We start from the raw sequence: 17892 nt of genomic DNA, 5'->3' as shown, positions 1-17892 counted from the left end.
TTTCTGTCAACTGCCCACGCACACCAGCGTTGAAATTTTTAACAGCCAGACATAAAAAATGAATTTTATTGAGCAGCTCCGACAAAAATAGAACTGAATCGTAATCTACACGGCTGCAGCGAAAGGGTTCATCGGTGGTGTGCAGGGTTGCATTGAAATAAATGGAATAAAAGTAATTGAATATTGAAAATGGGGTGTGCCGCACTCATGCCGGCGCCGAAGTGTGGGGAGTCTTAAAGGAGAAATCCAGTGATTTTCTTGAGGTCACCAAGTACTGTCGAAAAAACCCCGAAAACAATCGGTTTTACCTAGCTCGAATTGCTAGTTCCAACAGCTAAAGCAGCCAGGCAGCTACAGCGCTACACTCTGGAGGCATGATCATGGGGGCTCACAGACTCGAGCTAGGTAAAACTGTTTTTTTTTTCCTCGTATCGACAGTACTTGGTGACCCGAGATGTGTGAAGATCCATATGAAAATAAATAAATAAATAAAAATGATGGATTTCTCCTTTAAGACTCTGCACCATCCCTCAGCAAACTTATCGTTTAGAACTAAAACGTTCCTCAGTTGTTCGATGTTCTGCGGCTGCAGATGTGGAGGGGATTGAGGCGGAGAGCATGACGGTTGAACCTGATGTAAGAGCTCCTGATTGAGCAAGAGCGGGTGATGAAACCTCCAGAGCGACAGGGGCTGGGCTGGGCAAGGCCAGTGAAGATCAAGACTCTCAGCGTCCAGGGGTCTGTTGCGTGTGCAGGGAATGGCGGAGGGTGGTGCAGGCTATGACGCAACTCAGAGAGTGTCATAGCTCTGCCAGTGATCTTTTATAGTCTCTAGACTATGCATGCAGTGTATCAATTTACTTTAAACATCTGGCATAGCTCTGGGGCCTCCATCTCTCTCTGCTGAAAACACTGGCGACAGTCAGCGCTGTCGTGCTGGGGCACCCGTGGGGTTGCTGAAGCCCGAGGTTGGCATACGTGGATCAATGCCCAAATCTCGGGGCACCGTTCCCTAATCTCTTTTAATAGCGCGGTGGGTCAGTAAGGAACATGTGACACCAGAAACGGAGCCTTCACCTGTTCTCACCTCCCGGTCCCCCTGCCAACTCCTCCAATGTCCCTCCGGGGCCGCGTGCAGAGCTGCTGAGACCACACAGGCTCTCAGAGCTCAGTCACAACAAAACACTTTAAATGTGTGTGTGAATTTAAAGGGTGAGCCTGTGCATCGGTTTTCTTTTACAGATTGATGCACTCTACTCATCCATTGAGGGTTATGTTGTGCAGACACCCAGTCGTCACTTAGGTCCGCTTCTGAGGACGCCAGGCAAAAATGGGACTTTGTTTAAACTTCTGCCTGAGTAGAGAGGTATACAAATGGGATTCAGATCGGATGTTTTAATTAATGAGAAAATCGCCATCCTATGATGGTTGAATCCTGTATTCTCATAAATTATTATATTGCGGAATGAGAAGTAATCTTATTCAGAGGTTAGGCTGATAACGACTGACTGCTGATCTGGGCCTGCATGACCACGCAGTTCCAATGTGTTTCCTGCTGCTGCGGAGCAGCTGGCCATATGTGCTCATATCAGTATCGCGTTTTTGCACAATGTTCTTGCGGCATTTGGTAAAAGAGACATTAACAGTTTTTGTTGAAACAGCTGGGCCATTGCTTCCTGTGTCAAGGGACCCTAAAATGAGCCCAAAATGCTGAATGGACCAGTCACCGACATGGCTCGGTTTGGCTACGTATTCGCCTCGGGTCTGTCCCAGAATAGGGGTGTAAGAAAATATTGATAAAATCGGATATCGCAATATTTTATTCGGCAATACTTCTACAAATACTATCGATATTCAAAAACATAATATTGATTGTTTTATGAATAGTTTACCTGCAAGTACTTTATTTTGCTATTGACATAGGCAGACTGCACTGCACTGTACCATATACTGAATTGTTTGTCTAAAGCAGACTTTTTGTACTTACATTTTATGTGTATGATGTCTTCTTTATAATCAGTTTTTCTAAAATTAGACTAAAAAAATGACAATATATCACCTTTCGCACAGTATTGAAATATATCGCAATATGGGGCGTGCCACAACGAAATTAGTTCAGTTTGACAAAAAATGGGTTTATTGGATATTCATAATCCACAGACCTTAGGGTTTAAAACAAGGGGTCATTTGTTCAGTTCCGTTTAGTCAACCCTATTATTGGCCAAAGTGTGAAGGCTATCCTCATCTCGGCAAAAAAACAAGTTTTGAGAAAATCAGCTTTAAAGTTTGTGAAGTGTAAATGAGCATATTATGTATATTTCCTCTCAACCAATCACCACAAGACTATGCATCCTGATAAAGTTCCCTTTGCCTTTAGAATTAAAATAGACCCAGTGCTGTCAATCACTGTTGTCCGTTCTCCAAAGAAATACGTAGCCAAAGATTGAATTGCTTCAGAATCTCTATGGTCTAATCCGAAAAGATCTGAACTACACAGCACAGCTTCTAAATGCTCCATTCACGCAGGTGGTAAAAGTCGTGAGGCATTCGTATAACTTGTGAGGTAGCCTATAATGTTCGATAAACTTCTAATGACGACAAGGACAAAAATAGCCTAATGCTTAATGCATAGCCTAATATTTTTGTTTTTAAATAGGCTGCCAACTCCAAAACAAATTGAATCGGACCAATCAGGTGCAATCTCTGTGAGGAATCTGGTCAGCAACAACTGTTTAGGTGGCTGTTTCTTCTCCTAAATCTCTTGGCTAAAATAGAAAATTGCTTCAGAATAATTACGAGTGGATAGCCTATTTATGATGACTTCTTGAAGAGGCCAATAGCCAAAACACAAAGTTATCAGACCAAAGAAAACAGAAACTTTCCTGTTCTCACGTACAGGAATGAGGAAGAAAAACGTCAACTTTTTTATCCAATTTTTAATGCGCAGCCTACACATTTGGCCTTCAAAATCATATTTCTAGGTCGGTTTACAGTAAGATATGTCAATGAGTGACAGATAAGAGGTTAAGGAATGTGTTTGTGGTGAAATTAGAAAATACATATTTTAGTAATTTTTCGACCCTCTCTTCATTCAAATCGTTATATCTCGAAATGGATTTCCGCGACACTGGACTCATTTCAGTGTGGCATGCCCCATATATTGAAGCGTAACCAATGTATTATGATATGTATCGTATCGCCAGGTCCCAGAACCAGGGCCTTTTGAATTAGGGCTCCTGTGGTTGAGAGACAGTGCAGCACTGTGCTATCGTTTTCACAGGGCCTTCCTCCTTTGCACACAGAGTGTCAACAGAGTACAGCAATTTGGACAGAATGTCTCCTCATTTTGGCAGAAGTGAGCAAAAAAAGGAAGTGGAAACAGAGGGGGAAGCTGACCTACCTGATAAAAGACCATGGCTGTTTTAATCTGAGGCAGCCTTGTTATATTAAGAGGCAGTATATTTCTCTTCTGTGCATTTGCAACACCCACTATTTAACCTCAAGTAAGTGTTGCAAGACTGCACAAAAAATGTATGCATGGTCATAACATCTTAAAATAAGTCTGCAACTTCTTTAATTTTGTCACATACATTGACAGGTCATCAATATAATGATTGTGCAGTACTCTAGAATTACTACAGTGAGGCTTTCTAAATGAAGTGATGTCTAAAAGTTATAGCCTCAGTGATACATATATGACATAGAATTACACACACACATAAATGAGCTGCTATGTGCTATAAGAGATCATTTACATTAATAATAGCCACTGCATGCAAACTGAGACTCGTTCAACAGGCAATAACTACAAGGTCGAAGTATGACCTAGTGCGCATACTGTATTTGCATGCAACTTCCTTTGCCTCCTTTACATAAGTCAACATCTGAAAGTTATCCTTGCACATCTAGGAATAAAACCAGAATATCTTAATGACGTTGTTGTCTGGTGCTGGCCCACAGGAGTTTTGGCCTGGTCACTACGGCGCCTGTTTGTTTTGGCGTGTGACTCACCCTAACAGAGGCAGAGGCAAGGGAGGGAAAGAAAACTATGTGAGGTGGAGACAGGCGGGGAGACTTACGAGGCATGATCCCTTGGCTGACCAGCTCCTCTCGTGTGCGTCGCTGCTGCAGTTTGAGCTGTAGCACTGCATGTGGAGAGAGGGAGAGATAGAGAGGTGGAGAGAGGGAGAGATAGAGAGAGAGAGAGAGAGAGAGAGAGAAAAAGAGAGAAAGTGTCGGTCAAATGGAAGTACAGTGTAGTGGTGATGATGATGATCTCTCTGTCTCTCCACTCTCCGCTGTTCTTAGCAGGCAATTCCCATTGATGTATCCTAAGTGTTTCTAAAAAGAGTGGTAAAAAGCAGAAGATTGATAGCAACCACCCTCTCTCTCACTCTTTCTCTTTCTCCTTCCACTCTATATACTCAGAACTGAAGCAAGAGGTAAAGGGGAAGCGGTCGGGGTGTGAAGGGGGTGGCGTTACACACTTCCTGATTCTTCTTCACTGCTGTTTTCAGAAAAGAACACGACAGAACAGACCTAGCATGACGGCACGTGGGCGGACTCACCACATGACAACTACAGGGGCATAGACAACTGCCTGAACAACAACAAGCTGGCCATCAGAGTATATGGTCACTGTGGTATTGGGCCTGGCGACAGGGCATGAAAGGTCATGCCTGTGTTAAGACCTCTATGCAAATGCAACTGCAGATGAGCATGATGGTGAAGTCAGCATTTAAATGCTCCTGTTAACCCTTTCCATTCTACTGATTATTCTCTTCATAGAAGTGACCAACTTCAAGTAAAAAGGACGGCCAGTTCCCAGCATGGAAAAGGAGGACAATTAATTTATGGGGGCGTAGATGAGTCATTTTGTTCAATATTCAATTACTCGGTGACAGTTTAATACATTCTAGGCATCAAGATGTGTTCATGTGCTCAGTAGTATCCATAGCAACAAGCACTGTTGAAGTGGAAACTTCTAGATATGGAAAAACAGTCAGTCGAGTCCACAATCTATGCAGTCTAGTGTTATGTGCATTCCTCTTTTCTAATTCCATCTATTCTCCTCTCCAAAATACTGGACAACACATGCACTCTGTACTTAACTGACCACTATAAAAACAGTCTGACTCACAAACACAAACTCGTCTTGGCAATGAGTGTTCAGATGATCAGGGAGTAATTAACCAAACAAGCCGGCCAGACAGGCCACTCCACTCATTTGGCCTCTTAACGTTACTCGGCTTCTGCCAGGCTGATCGGAGCTGACAGCCGCCTGCCCACCGGGACACTGGAAGGGCCAGCACACACCTGTTGGTGCCGACCCCCATGACATCACCTCCAACACAGACCACTGACGCATACCCGCCAGTCACCTTCAACAGGGGACTCAGGGAAAACCAATCCCCACATTATGAAGTAATTACTTAGCAGCCTTTCCTGGCACCCACCAATACAAACACACACACATACACACACACACACACACTTTCTAACATGGCTCACGTGCTGAGATCACATAGCAGGGCCTTTGCCACTGGGGAATACCCAACCCCACCTGGCACAACCCGAAACTGGTGAAAGAGAGATCTATTCTCAGGAGCAAAAACCTTGAACGCTCAACGCTTTCCTCGCCTTTCCTTCTATCTGCCCCATCTTGGTTGTTAACGGTCACGAACGCCGGGCTGTTTTGTCGTCCTCCCGCTGCCCGGTGTCATGTCACATTCTCATCATTCATTCTCTGCTTTCTGTTTTACTGCTGAACCCCTACGACCCAACCCCACCACCACCACCACCACCACCCAATACACAGACTATTTAAGGCCCCCACCACAGCAGTGAGGAAACACAAGCTCTCTCACACCTATTTGTGAAGCTGGGCCCTATTACTGTAAATCAAACAGACACTTCGATATGCTCCCGTTGCCCAAAGCAGCAACAGATCAGCAAGTGAGAGCAACAGAGAGAGAGAGAGAGAGAGAGAGAGAGAGAGAGAGAGAGAGAATGAAAGAGAAGTGGAGGAGAGAAGAAAAATAGAGGTGGATGATGCTGTCCTAGTTGCACTAGCTGCAGCTTTTCTACAGTCCAAAAGGCCAAATGAAAAGCTAAAAAAGAAAACGAGTTAAAACTAAACAAGTTAAAAATAAAAAAAAAAAGAGGGGCAGACTGTATAGCTGCCAACTGGGTTAATCCCTGGGCCTGCGTGGCAGTGGGCATAATCAAAGCGGTCCCCAAAGGCCCCTGGGCTGCCACACGCGGCAACAGGGGCGGGTCAGACCCCTCTCCCCCGTCCACCTGGCACCCTCATCCGATTCAGCCCACACTCGGAGGGGCGACAGAATGACCTCAACATTTGGCCACCAGACGAAGTAACGAACGAATGCTGCGACAGTGAGCGCTGAAAGAAACAGCCATCCTGTCGTGGGAGCAAGGCGAGTCACCTGCTCAGCAGACGCTGTGTGAGAAGTGAAGTCACTCCCAGTCACACAACCTGATTCAAGCACACCCAATACACACAAACACAATTAAGCTGGGCTTTACTGAATAACTCAACTCCTACACAAGTCACTCCATGCCCACCTTCTTTCAAGCTATGATAGGCGTGTCTCTCGTAATCCATGGTTATCCCTGGCTTGCTGGTATCGTTTCTGATTGGTTGAGCCACCAAGGAGGAAGTGTCGATGTGCAGGCAGTGATTAGTATCCAGCATGATGATTGAAGCACGTTTTTAAGAGTTCAAAACACAGAGATTAAGACTGATCATCCCATAAATTGTCATCTCAAATTATGCACCAATATTTAACAACAGTTAATATCTTCCAGCTGGCTTCCAAATCTGCTGAGCAGGTAATGCATCACACAGACGTAACAGGTCCCCTTTCTGATCTGTAACGGAGAATCAAGTCCATAGATCTAGACCAATTTGATTTACAATAACAAGTTTTGTTGTCCTTTGTGGATTTTCTTTGGTGTCAAAGTTTGATCCCTTATTTCTTGCTTCGTTGCCAACTCTTTCTTCTGTCAAGTCAAACACCCCTTTTGTCCAGTTGGTGAGGTTTGGTGCTGGACATGTCACACTTGCAGGAAGACCGAAACAAATTGTGTCCAAGGAGAGGAATAGAGAGAGGAGTGAGGGCGAGGTGAGAACAGAGAGAGCTGCGGCGCAGAGCCTGCTCTGGCCACTGGCGCGCCGACGCCGTCAGGGAGGCAGGAAGAGGAGAGATGAAACGAGAGGAGGGTCCGACGCAGTGCCAATAGACTGCTCTTCTCTCCTCCTCCAGCTCAGCTGTTGCCTCTCATTCACTCGTAGTCTCCACAGTGGAGACCCCACCCCCTTCTCTTCTACACCCCCTCCCCACCACACACACACACACCTCTAACCGCTGAACCTCAACATCAAGTTCTCATATTGTCTGACTTTGCCAGCAGCCCGCTAATACTATGAATCTAATTTAGCTTAAGCCGAACATATCAGCCACAAATATTCTCATAATAAACTGCTGAGCTAATAAAATATAGCCACCACTGAATCAATATGAAAGGCATAGTCTGTGTGAGACAACACGATCTGGACAATATGTTATGTGGCATGATCATTCTCCTGTGTCCTCAACAGAACTTTGTCAATCCATCCAACGATGCCTGAAGTTTTTGTGAGGCTTGCTATTCTAAGGGGACGCCTTGTCTCCCACGGGCTTCAGAACAGTTTTGCAGAGGTAAATACAGTACACATTCCTCAGACTACAGCATTTAAGCTTTCAGCAGGCTTTGAGAAACAAGCCCCCACAAAAAACCCACACAGACAAACAATCTCTCTCTCTCTCTGTCTCGGTCTCTCTCGCTCACACACACACACACACAGACTAGCCCCCACTTGTTTCTTGTTTCCCCGTCTTTCCACACACACGCACATGCATGCGCACACACATGCACACACACAAACCCGACTCAACTCTAGCACCATCAGAATGCTTGTGAGCCCCCCCCCCCCCAAACCCCTATCACCCGCCCCTGGGTCCTCTCTCAGTTTTAAATAGTAGGGCCAGCTGGCCACCCCACTCTATATTCAGCACACTATCACCTGTGCAGGCCATGGGTAGGGTTACTCACAGATATCCCTGTACTAAAGCGCTCACAAACACCGTGACTCATACACATTCGCACCCAGACACACACACACACACACACACACACACACAAAAGAACAAACAAATCCCGATAATGTTTAAACAGATCACTTCTAGATATTTAGACACTTGGAGCTTTGTATGTGTTGTTTCAACTCAACTGAGAAGTATAGTTGAGATGATGATAACTTTATAACCTACGACTTTATGGTATGGTAATAATGACAAGGTTAATATGCACCAGTTTCACTTTCTCGTGCTGCGTCACATACATTAATACATCGTCTGATCAAACACGACTAAGCGGGTATAAATATTATGAAGTGTATACATGACTTAGGTATACAGCTCTGCTGGGCTTGCTGTGGGTTTGCTTATGTGCTCACCGTAATCCCCAGCACGCCCTACAGCATGGCAGGATGTTAATATTTTTGTTGTGATAAATGTGCAGGTCGCTTGAAGTCGTGTTATAGTATGACTCACTCACTGCCCGGGGCTGGGTACCAGCAACCAGCCCATAATATACACATTCCCAAGAAGTGCACTATCAGGAAGTTCTCGAACATCGTGAGGGTCAGAGACGTCGTCTTGGTCAAACACACCCTGTACGAGTCGAGAGCTGAGCTGAGAGTGAAAGACAATGTGGTTCAAGGTCCACCTCGTCTCACACCTGACCCAGACAAAGCTCTTCACAACATCCGGGTGACTCACCACGGAAAGCCATGACACATTAGTTCCTCCCCAATGTACCTCACAGTAGCAGCCGTATGGTTATGACTAATGTCCATCGCCGCACACAGCGCGGCATTACTCGCGTTTTTAGTTTTATAGCGCAGGATGCTCATGCTCAAACACGTGGGGCGTGAAGCACCATCACATCTCGCCCACGGCCACATAATTGGGTGGTGCTGCAGTGAAAACTACAACATTACTTCATCAGCAGTATGAGAGAGTAAAACAATAATCAATGTTAGCTGCAGTGTGTAGAGAGCCCAGTTCAGCTTGTTGACACAGGCCTTAGCACTTGCTGAGGCAATGCTTACCTACTGATTAGCATCATTCTGCAAGAGATATTGCGTAAGATCCCTAAGATAGGGCCTACATTCTGGTGAATTTCAAGTGCATGGCTGCAAGGCTTGCCCATACAGGGTGACCCACTGTAACCCAATGCCTTATGTGATACTGGTGGTGGCATTACAGTAGCTTTCCCCATCTTGAAATTACCTTATTGCGGTTATCAGCATCCTTGCCATTTCTTCCTCATGGATCCTGTTTTTTGTGGTGGCAAGTTGCAACATCGCTTTAGTTTAGTAGTTCACTAGTGACAAACTAGTAAGGATATGATATCTATGTCTGCTTGAGGATCCTAACAGTGCAATCAAATGTCAAACTGGCACAGCCTACCATCACTCCCCAATTAGTACATGCAGGTGTCCCAGAGGACATGTTTTGTTCTGCGATCGACCCACAAAGCAGGCAGGTCTTTCCAGTTAGTCATTAACATTCTTTAGAGGAAAGGTGTCCGTTCCCCCTTCCCCCACTCTCCTTCTTTCCTGGAATTCACTCTGTGCTGCATGTTTACATGCAGTAGAGCTGTGACTTGCTCTCCGCAGCATTCCCCCCAACCCCTCAGCTCTGCTCTCAATGCCAGGCCAGACCTCCTTACATCCTCACTTTATCACTTCTCTCTCTCTCCCGCTCTCTCTTCCTTTCTTTCTCTAGCTCTCTCTCTCATTCTCTGTGTCCTCAGTCCAACAATCAGGAATTTGAAGATACAGAGGCCTGGGGAGGATAGAGGGGCTCTTGGGGGGGGGGGGGGGGGGGGGTTGAGAAAGGTCTCTGGCAGTTTCACTGCCTTTACTGACTCAAAAGGGAGGGGGGGTGGGGGCTCTATGACCCCCTCTGAACAGTCAAGTCATTATGGCAGTTTGACTTTAGTGGCCTTCATGTTTCAAAGCAATAATGACACTGGGCCTTCACCACCAGTGTGCCACATTACAGCTGAACAGCTAAATTTGATACTGGGCACACTTTGTGCTTTCTCACACACACACACAGAGAGAGAGAGAGAGAGAGAGGAGAGAGAGAGAGAGGAGAGAGAGAGAGAGAGAGAGAGAGAGAGAGAGGAGAGAGAGAGAGAGAGAGAGAGGAGAGAGAGAGAGAGAGAGAGAGAGAGAGAGAGAGAGAGAGAGAGAGAGAAAGAGGAAGAATGAAAGAAAGGCTTAAATGGAGGCCAGCTGTCTGCATCTGGTAATATGAGGCAGTAGGGCGTTGTGGTGTGGGGGAAGGTTAGGCCAAGTTCAGTGCAGAAAGGGGGAGGCAAAAAAATGGAGGGAAAAAGGGGGTTCTCTGGTCCAGTCGCTCTTTTTTGTCATAGTCCGTTATGTAACGACCATCTGAAATCGTTTTTCTCTCTGAACCTCGTAGCCTGCTGCCCTACTTTTTTTCCCCCCCAGCAGAAACCCCCCCCAAGAGTCTGTCTGTACATTTTTATGTCCTCAACATTCTATGCTCTAGATCCATGCACATAAAGATTCCACACAGACAAAAAGAAAGGGGGGGGGGGGGGGGGGGGGGTTGGAAATGATGTTGTTCCTCATTTCAAGGTCAAACACCTCCCTTCCCTCTCTTACAGAACATTTTGTAAAGTATCGTTTGACTTTCGAGGGATAGGGGAAACGTTGCTCAGTGGTCCTACCAATGCACTGCACCGGGCCTCACATGCCTGGGTCGTCGTGCCCTTGAGGCGAGAGAGGAAAACAATCCTTATCATCTCTTACGGTCACTTTGTTTATGTTTTCTGCTCCCCCTTCATGGATGACAAATCCTGATACAGATGCCAGGCCAGGGTTCTGTTAGGACATCCCTTGTGCCATTTCTGCTCTGTAATTTCACATGAGAAAAACAAGCGCCTACATTTTCAAACAAACCCGTGGAAAAAGTCAATAAATCCAACACACTCGTTGGAAACCTCATACTTCCCTTGGTAGAGAATAAGCATATGCACCAGAATTCCCCGACGAAAAAAAGAGAGAGAAAAGAACACGACATGTTACAAGTACTGATAAGATCAGTATTGAGCTTGCACCTCGGAGAAGGCTGTTCTCAACAATTATAGACGCAGTTTGCTTTCGACATTACTCAGAGCTAGACAAAGTGCCCGACAAACCTCGCTCAGAGAGTCCACGTTTAGTGCAGCACTTCGAGTGCTCCAATGAGTCACCAAGTCTGTGCCTGTTCACTGGCTCGTGTGCAGCTAGCAGCAGCAGACACTGTCCTTCTCCACTTCACTTGTCTTTCTGTTTGCCAAGTCAGATTCATCAGTTCTGATACATGCAACCCATAGATCTGACAAATGTTTATAATCTTCATGATGTTGCTTACTTACATGAGGATCATTGCACTGGGCTACAGGTTTCTAGACACAATACTCACTTTGTCTTTTTATAAAAATAGGTCCAAAACAAGATCAGTTCTGTTAACACATTGTTCCTGACACGAAAAAAGATGCCTGGTTTTCTTCTCTGCAACGCCCTTGGAACGTGCATGTCTGTCTGCTTGTGACTACAACTTGCTTTGGTGTGGAACACAGAGCGAATGGTGGGCGATGAATCTATGTTCCACACACACAAAACTAATCCTGGAGAAGGCTTAATCCTTCCCAAGGAACCAACACAGTCAGGCTGCAGACAGCTCACAGGACAAGGCAGGGAGAAGGTGCCATTCCACACATGGCATGATATACATTCGGAGAAGTCTGGCTGATAAGGCACTTAGTGTAGCCCAGGCTATAAGATCCTCATAGATTGCTCCAATGCGTCGTAGCAGCAACATCAACCCATCTAATCAAAGTATGTGTGATGCAACCTTGGAAAAGGCCACTCTTGTTTGGAGTGGTGTGCCCAAGCTTGTCTACTTTTCAAGATTGTTTCTTGACAAGGGCGTTTCTTCGTAAATGTACTGGGTGCATGAAAGATCTTGTGTGTATATCGGCTGTCCTCTCTGCATGTGCGCAAGCACAACCATATATTTACATTGGGGTTTGACAGTGACCAAGCATGCATGTGCCTGAATGCGTTTGTCTGCGTCCAGAGTGTTTGCTTAGAGGAGAATGGGGGCTTAAGAGCCAGTTAAGTTGCTCTGGAGATGTGCATCTTGTCCAGACTGTTTGGAATAGTGAAGCTTTGTACTCCATTAGTTCTCCATCTCTCTCTCTCCCCATCCTCCTGTCTTTCTTTCTCTCTCCCTCTCCCTCTCTCCATCCTCCTGTCTTTCTCTCCCTCTCTCTCTCCCCATCCTCCTGTTTTTCTCTTCCTCTCTCTTCCCTCCCCTTATTCTCTCCCCAGTGCCTGTGGAAGCATGTCGAGGCCCGAGTTGGCAAACATCCCTCACTGTTACATAACACACAAAAACCACAGAATGAGAGCTGCAGACCAGCTTCCTCAATCTACACTGCACCAGCCTATGTGTGTTTGTGTGTTTTGTGTGTGTGTGTGTGTGTGTATACATGTGAATGTCGGGAGGAGGGAGGGAGGAGGGAGAGAGAAAGAGAGAGAGAGAGAGAGAGAGAGAGAGAGGGAGGATGGAGAGAGAAAGAGAGAGAGGGAGAGAGAGAGGGAGAGAGAGAGGGAGGATGGAGAGAGAAAGAGAGAGAGGGAGAGAGAGAGGGAGAGGGAGGGAGGATGGAGAGAGAAAGGAGAGAGAGAGGATGGAGGGAGAGAGAAAGAAAGAAAGAAAGAGAGAGAGAGAGAGAGAGAGGAGAGAGAGAGAGAGAGAGGAGAGAGAGAGAGAGAGAGAGAGAGAGAGAGAAATAGTGTGTGAGTGTCTGTTTGAAACCAAGTATATATAGCGGTGTTGTCTGCATATATTAGTAGGCCTGCCCTACAGAGGTCCTGTAATGAAGAGCAATGACAGCACCAGCACATAATGACTCGGGACCCTCCCGTCTCCCGGGAGTGAAGCATTGGTCCATCTGCTTTCTACTTGCGTTGAAACCCTGTTTAAAACAACCATGAACAACAGATGTGTTTGGATGGATGGAATATGATTGATGGGCTACACAGTCACCTACGTACACTATGTATTTTCAGAGAAAACAACATGTTCTTAACAGGATGGAAGACTGATTTTTCAAGCTAAAAATGAGCAGAATAAACACACTTCACTATCCAACCAAGACTGACGTCAAGACTGAAGCTTTAGAAGTCTTCACCATCACATCACTTCAGACCAAAAGTCATATCATGTCAAGTCATGCTACAATAACAACTGATAATTAGCTGAATTACTCCACTAAAACATCTGCCACAGTACTGTTACCAAAAAAAAAAAAAAAAAAAAAAAATGTAAGTCATTGCTTGCTACAAGACCAACATTTAACAACCAGCACCTATCCAATCAGCTGCATCATCCCATCACCCCACCCCTCCCATGAGGGTACGTCTTGTGGAGCTCTAAGCACACCTGGCTCCTGGGAGAGGCTCCTCTATGGCCGAGTGATCCATCATAGGGTCACCTAGCCCAGACTCTCCACTCCCCCTTTCCCTATAGCACCTCATAACAATTGCCACAATCCTCCCGCCCCAACTCATCAACACACCAGGCATTTCAATCCCATAGGCCTGGAGCCGTGTGGTGTAGTAAGCAGTAAGCACCAAGTCAGGTCTGCTGACTGAGTTGTGTCATCCTGACATGCTAACTCGTAGCCTAGAGGGAGTTCACAGCTGGGTAGACTCAGCAGATGTTGCGAGGACTAGAGATTATGCCCGACTCGGTCACGTCCTGCCCATCCCACTTTTCTTAGAAATTTCCCTATGTTGCCAAATCTAGTGTACTACTACATGTTACAACCTCCTTGTAAACAGGTTAGATTGGTTTAAAAAAAGTTGAAGTTGAGCTGTTATTGTTGCAGAGTTAATGCACTTCATGTAAAAACATCTTCACTTTTCTCTGTTTTATATGTTGTTTAACTTGTGCTTTCCCATAAGTCTTTCTTTTCTGCCTTGCGCTGTTGCGATAGCCTGCAAACACTTCAATGTAATACAATATGGTACGAGGCATATATCTGCACGGAGAGCTTAACCATTAAACAACATACTGAAACCTCAGCCGCTGTTAACACACCCTTAAGGCACACCTGTGGAGCAACTGTACCTGTAACTACACATACCTGCAAAAACCGTGCATGTCATTAATCTTCGTAAGGACGAACGAATGAATGAATGAATGAATGAATAGCTTTTTACCTGAGTGTATGGCCATATCCTTCTAGTCCAGAAGGAAAAAAGTGTCAATGCGCCCTGCCTGTTAAGCCATCAATCCATCCACACATGTATATAAAAAGTCATCTGTACTAATGGATATTCCTTTGATGTGGACTTAAGTTTCGAGAGAAAAAAAATCTTTCCTGCTGTCTATACGCTGAGGTGGACTTTTGTATTGGAATCTTCTTGAATGGTTCCAATGCAGTTCTAATGTCTGGATCCTTCCTCTTGGTCCTTTGGAGAATAGACCGACGCCAGCTCTGGCTCCTGGGTCTGCGTGTGTGTGCACGCCTATCCGTAGAGGTGCCGTGTGTGTGTGTGTGTGTGTATGTGTATGTGTTATGTGGGGGTGGATGAGTGTGTAAAGACGGAGGTGTTCTCTTCCTTATCGCCCTCTGGTTAACAGCCCTTGTCCAGCCCAAAAGCGTCCAGCCCTCTTAGGAAACTCCCACTTCTTTCCAGCTCCCTGGAAAACATTGGATTTTTTCCTATTCCTTCTTTTTCTCTCTCTCTCTCTCTCTCTCTCTCTGATTCTTTCTCTCTCACTCTTTCTGATTCTTTCTTTCTCTCTGACTCTCTCTCTCTGACTCTCTCTCTCCGATTCTCTCTATTTCTCTCTCTGATTGATTCTTACTCTCTCTTGCTCTCTCTGATTCTTACTTTCTTTCACTCTCTCTGATTCTCTCTCTCTCTCACTCTTTCTGATTCTTTCTTTCTCTCTGACTCTCTCTCTGACTCTCTCTCTCCGATTCTCTCTATTGCTCTCTCTGATTGATTCTTACTCTCTCTTGCTCTCTCTGATTCTTACTTTCTTTCACTCTCTCTGATTCTCTCTCTCACTCTTTCTGATTCTTTCTTTCTCTCTGACTCTCTCTCTCTCTCACTCTTTCTTTCTTTCTCTCTGACTCTCTCTCTCTGATTCTCTCTATTTCTCTCTCTGATTGATTCTCTCTCTCTCTCTCTCTCTCTCCTACAAGAGCTCCTCTTCTAGCTTTACTACACAGTTATGCAATCTGTTTCTTCAGGAACACCTCCCCCATGCCACCCCCCCCCCCACTTCACTCTGCACTTCTTCTTCTTCTTCTGAGAGCAACCGAAAGCGTTCCCCCTTTTCCTCTCTCCACAACACACTATAAACACACAATTCAATGACCTTTTCTCTAGAACATTCCAAAGCAACCACTCTTGTTTTTAAATCAAGGCTGAAGCATCAAAAAGGCAGGGTCAAGCTAACCACTTAACCTGTGTCCATCTTTATCAGGCTTTGTCTGTGTTTTTTTTAAACAGTCTTGCTATTCCTCTCATGCTTAAAAACATGAAACAATTACAGCACTGCAAAAAGTCTTCAACGCACCCCTCATCAAAACACTTATCCATCATCACAGAGGGGATGCTTAACTTGGGAGAGTGAGAACGGACACCATCGTGAACCTAAAGGGAAGATGGCTCTGGCCATAATCCGCTCTTTTTCAGAGCAGGGTTCAGGAAGCTACCATCAAGGGGCCCAGGGCCAGGGAGATAACAGAAGAGAGTGTGCTCCTGCTCCAACATGTCTGCTGCTGCTACTATGAGCCATGGCTCAATGAAGTTCAAACAGAGAGAGGGGGGCGGGGGCGGTTAGCAGGGTCTTGAAAAACAGGGAGTGGTGTCCTAAGGCCATGTGCTGCTGGGGCAACATAGCCCTGAAGAAACAAGAGTGGACTGGTGTGTGTGAGAGACGAAAGAGCCCATTAGATACAACAGGGGGCTGGTCTATGTGTATATGTGTGTGTGTGTGGGGGGGGGGGTAGCAGGGGCTTGAAAAATAGGAGTGGTGTCCTAAGTCCTAAGGCCATGTGCTGCTGGGGCAACATAGCCTTGAAGAAGCAAGAGTGGACTGGTGTGTGTGTGTGTGTGTGTGTGTGTGTGTGTGTGTGTGTGTGTGAGTGAGTGAGTGTGAGACGAAAGAGCCCATTAGATACAACAGGGGGCTGGTCTATGTGTGTGTGTGTGTGTAAGTAAGTATAAGTATACTCTTTTGATCCCCTTGAGGGAAATTTCTCTTTATTTATCCGTGAAAAATCTCTGCATTTATCCGTGAATTGGTGAAATACACACAGCACACAGTGTACACACAGTGAGGTGAAGCACACACTAATCCCGGCGCAGTGAGCTGCCTGCATCAACAGCGGCGCTCGGGGAGCAGTGAGGGGTTAGGTGCCTTGCTCAAGGGCCTACTTCAGCCGTGCCTACTGGTCGGGGTTCGAACCGGCAACCCTCCGGTTACAGGTCTGAAGTGCTAACCAGTAGGCCACGGCTGCCCTCAATGTGTATGTGTGTGTGTGTGTGTGTGTGTAGGGGGGGGGGGGGGGGGGGGGGTATTTTCTTGTGACAGGGTGGGGGATACTTCTCAGCTGTGCATTTCTCTGGGGCAAACTAGTAAACAATTCCAGACAAATGGCCTGCTTTGTTGTGTGGAGAACTCCTGAAACTCACTAACGGTAATTCATTGTTACTGGTAAGTGTTGCCAACCGCATATTAGATGACCTGAGGGCTGTGATACAGCATTTACTAAAGCCTGCATGACATAAATAAATTCAAAAGGTATCAGAAGGCTGATCTTCTGTCATAGTTAAAACTGTGGTTGTGAAAATTTGTAGGTCTACACCTAAGTCAGGTCAAAAGGTGCCGTCAGATTCTAAGGCCTCAAACATGACGAGCTATAAATTAGTGACCGGTCTTCCCATCACAAACATAACTTTGGAAAAGCCAGTACTTTCACTCCCACATTCTTGTGAGGTCGCCATGATACTACTTCTATCTTTGGGAGGGCACACCTTCAATGCACTTCTCTCAAAAAATCCTCCCTTTCCTCTCACTCTTTTCACTCAGTCTGGTGAAACTAAGTGCCAGGTTACACAAGAAAAACTGCAGCGACAGGTCAGTGAAATGCACAGTTGATTTTTATAGATCTTTTCCCCCCTTAAATTTACAGCCATTGCTTCATATCCTCTCTGCCTGACACCATATTTCCAACAAGCCATGCCATACTTTCATTCTTCATTCTTCTTGCCATATTATCTGAAGTTGTGTGCCCTACACCAATGGTTTTAGAGAACTATAGATGTGGTAGAACATGGAGACATGCATGGTAAGAAATACAACATTTACACAAACACTGATTCCTCATGAATGATTAAATAATCCTTTACTTTTACTTTATTCTTGTATACTAACCATCAACAATACTTGCATTTTAATTAATCTGATATAAGATCTAAACTTTCTTGAACTTATCTTTTTTTTTTTGGAGAGCATTGCATAAAATGTCTATGTATGTGCCACCATAACCAATCATCTTCAACAGTCTCTGAATGCTCCCTCTGATAAGAGATTCACTTGAAGACCCATCTAAGCCACATCAAAGCAACCCACATCCAGTCTTTAGTGTGAAGCCCTCTCCCCTGACTCCTACGCATGATAAGAGTATGTGAAAGCTCCCATACTAAATTCACTG

General features: G+C 45.5%; 1 protein-coding gene across 8 annotated transcripts in view; it reads right to left on the bottom strand.

The window, feature by feature from the left end:
• The window catches only part of mrtfab (myocardin related transcription factor Ab), a 32863-nt gene that overhangs the window by 10385 nt on the left and 4586 nt on the right, over positions 1 to 17892 (bottom strand). For 2 of the 8 annotated variants that reach the window (XM_042081858.1, XM_042081856.1), the window contains exons 1-2: positions 6586 to 7198; positions 4080 to 4145 (exon numbers count right to left, since the gene is read on the bottom strand). In XM_042081858.1, the coding sequence (XP_041937792.1) occupies positions 4080 to 4145; positions 6586 to 6715 (196 nt within the window). In that variant the 5' untranslated portion in view covers positions 6716 to 7198. Of the gene's footprint in view, positions 1 to 4079; positions 4342 to 6585; positions 7200 to 14377; positions 14885 to 17892 lie in introns of those variants that run through there. The other 6 variants (XM_042081855.1, XM_042081857.1, XM_042081859.1 and 3 more) reach the window with 5 other exon arrangements.

This window comes from Alosa sapidissima, chromosome 24 (assembly GCF_018492685.1).
Source record: "Alosa sapidissima isolate fAloSap1 chromosome 24, fAloSap1.pri, whole genome shotgun sequence".
Taxonomy (NCBI): Eukaryota; Metazoa; Chordata; class Actinopteri; order Clupeiformes; family Clupeidae; genus Alosa; species Alosa sapidissima.
Note: the sequence above shows the minus strand (reverse complement) of the source record. Positions and strands in the feature narration are given on the sequence as shown.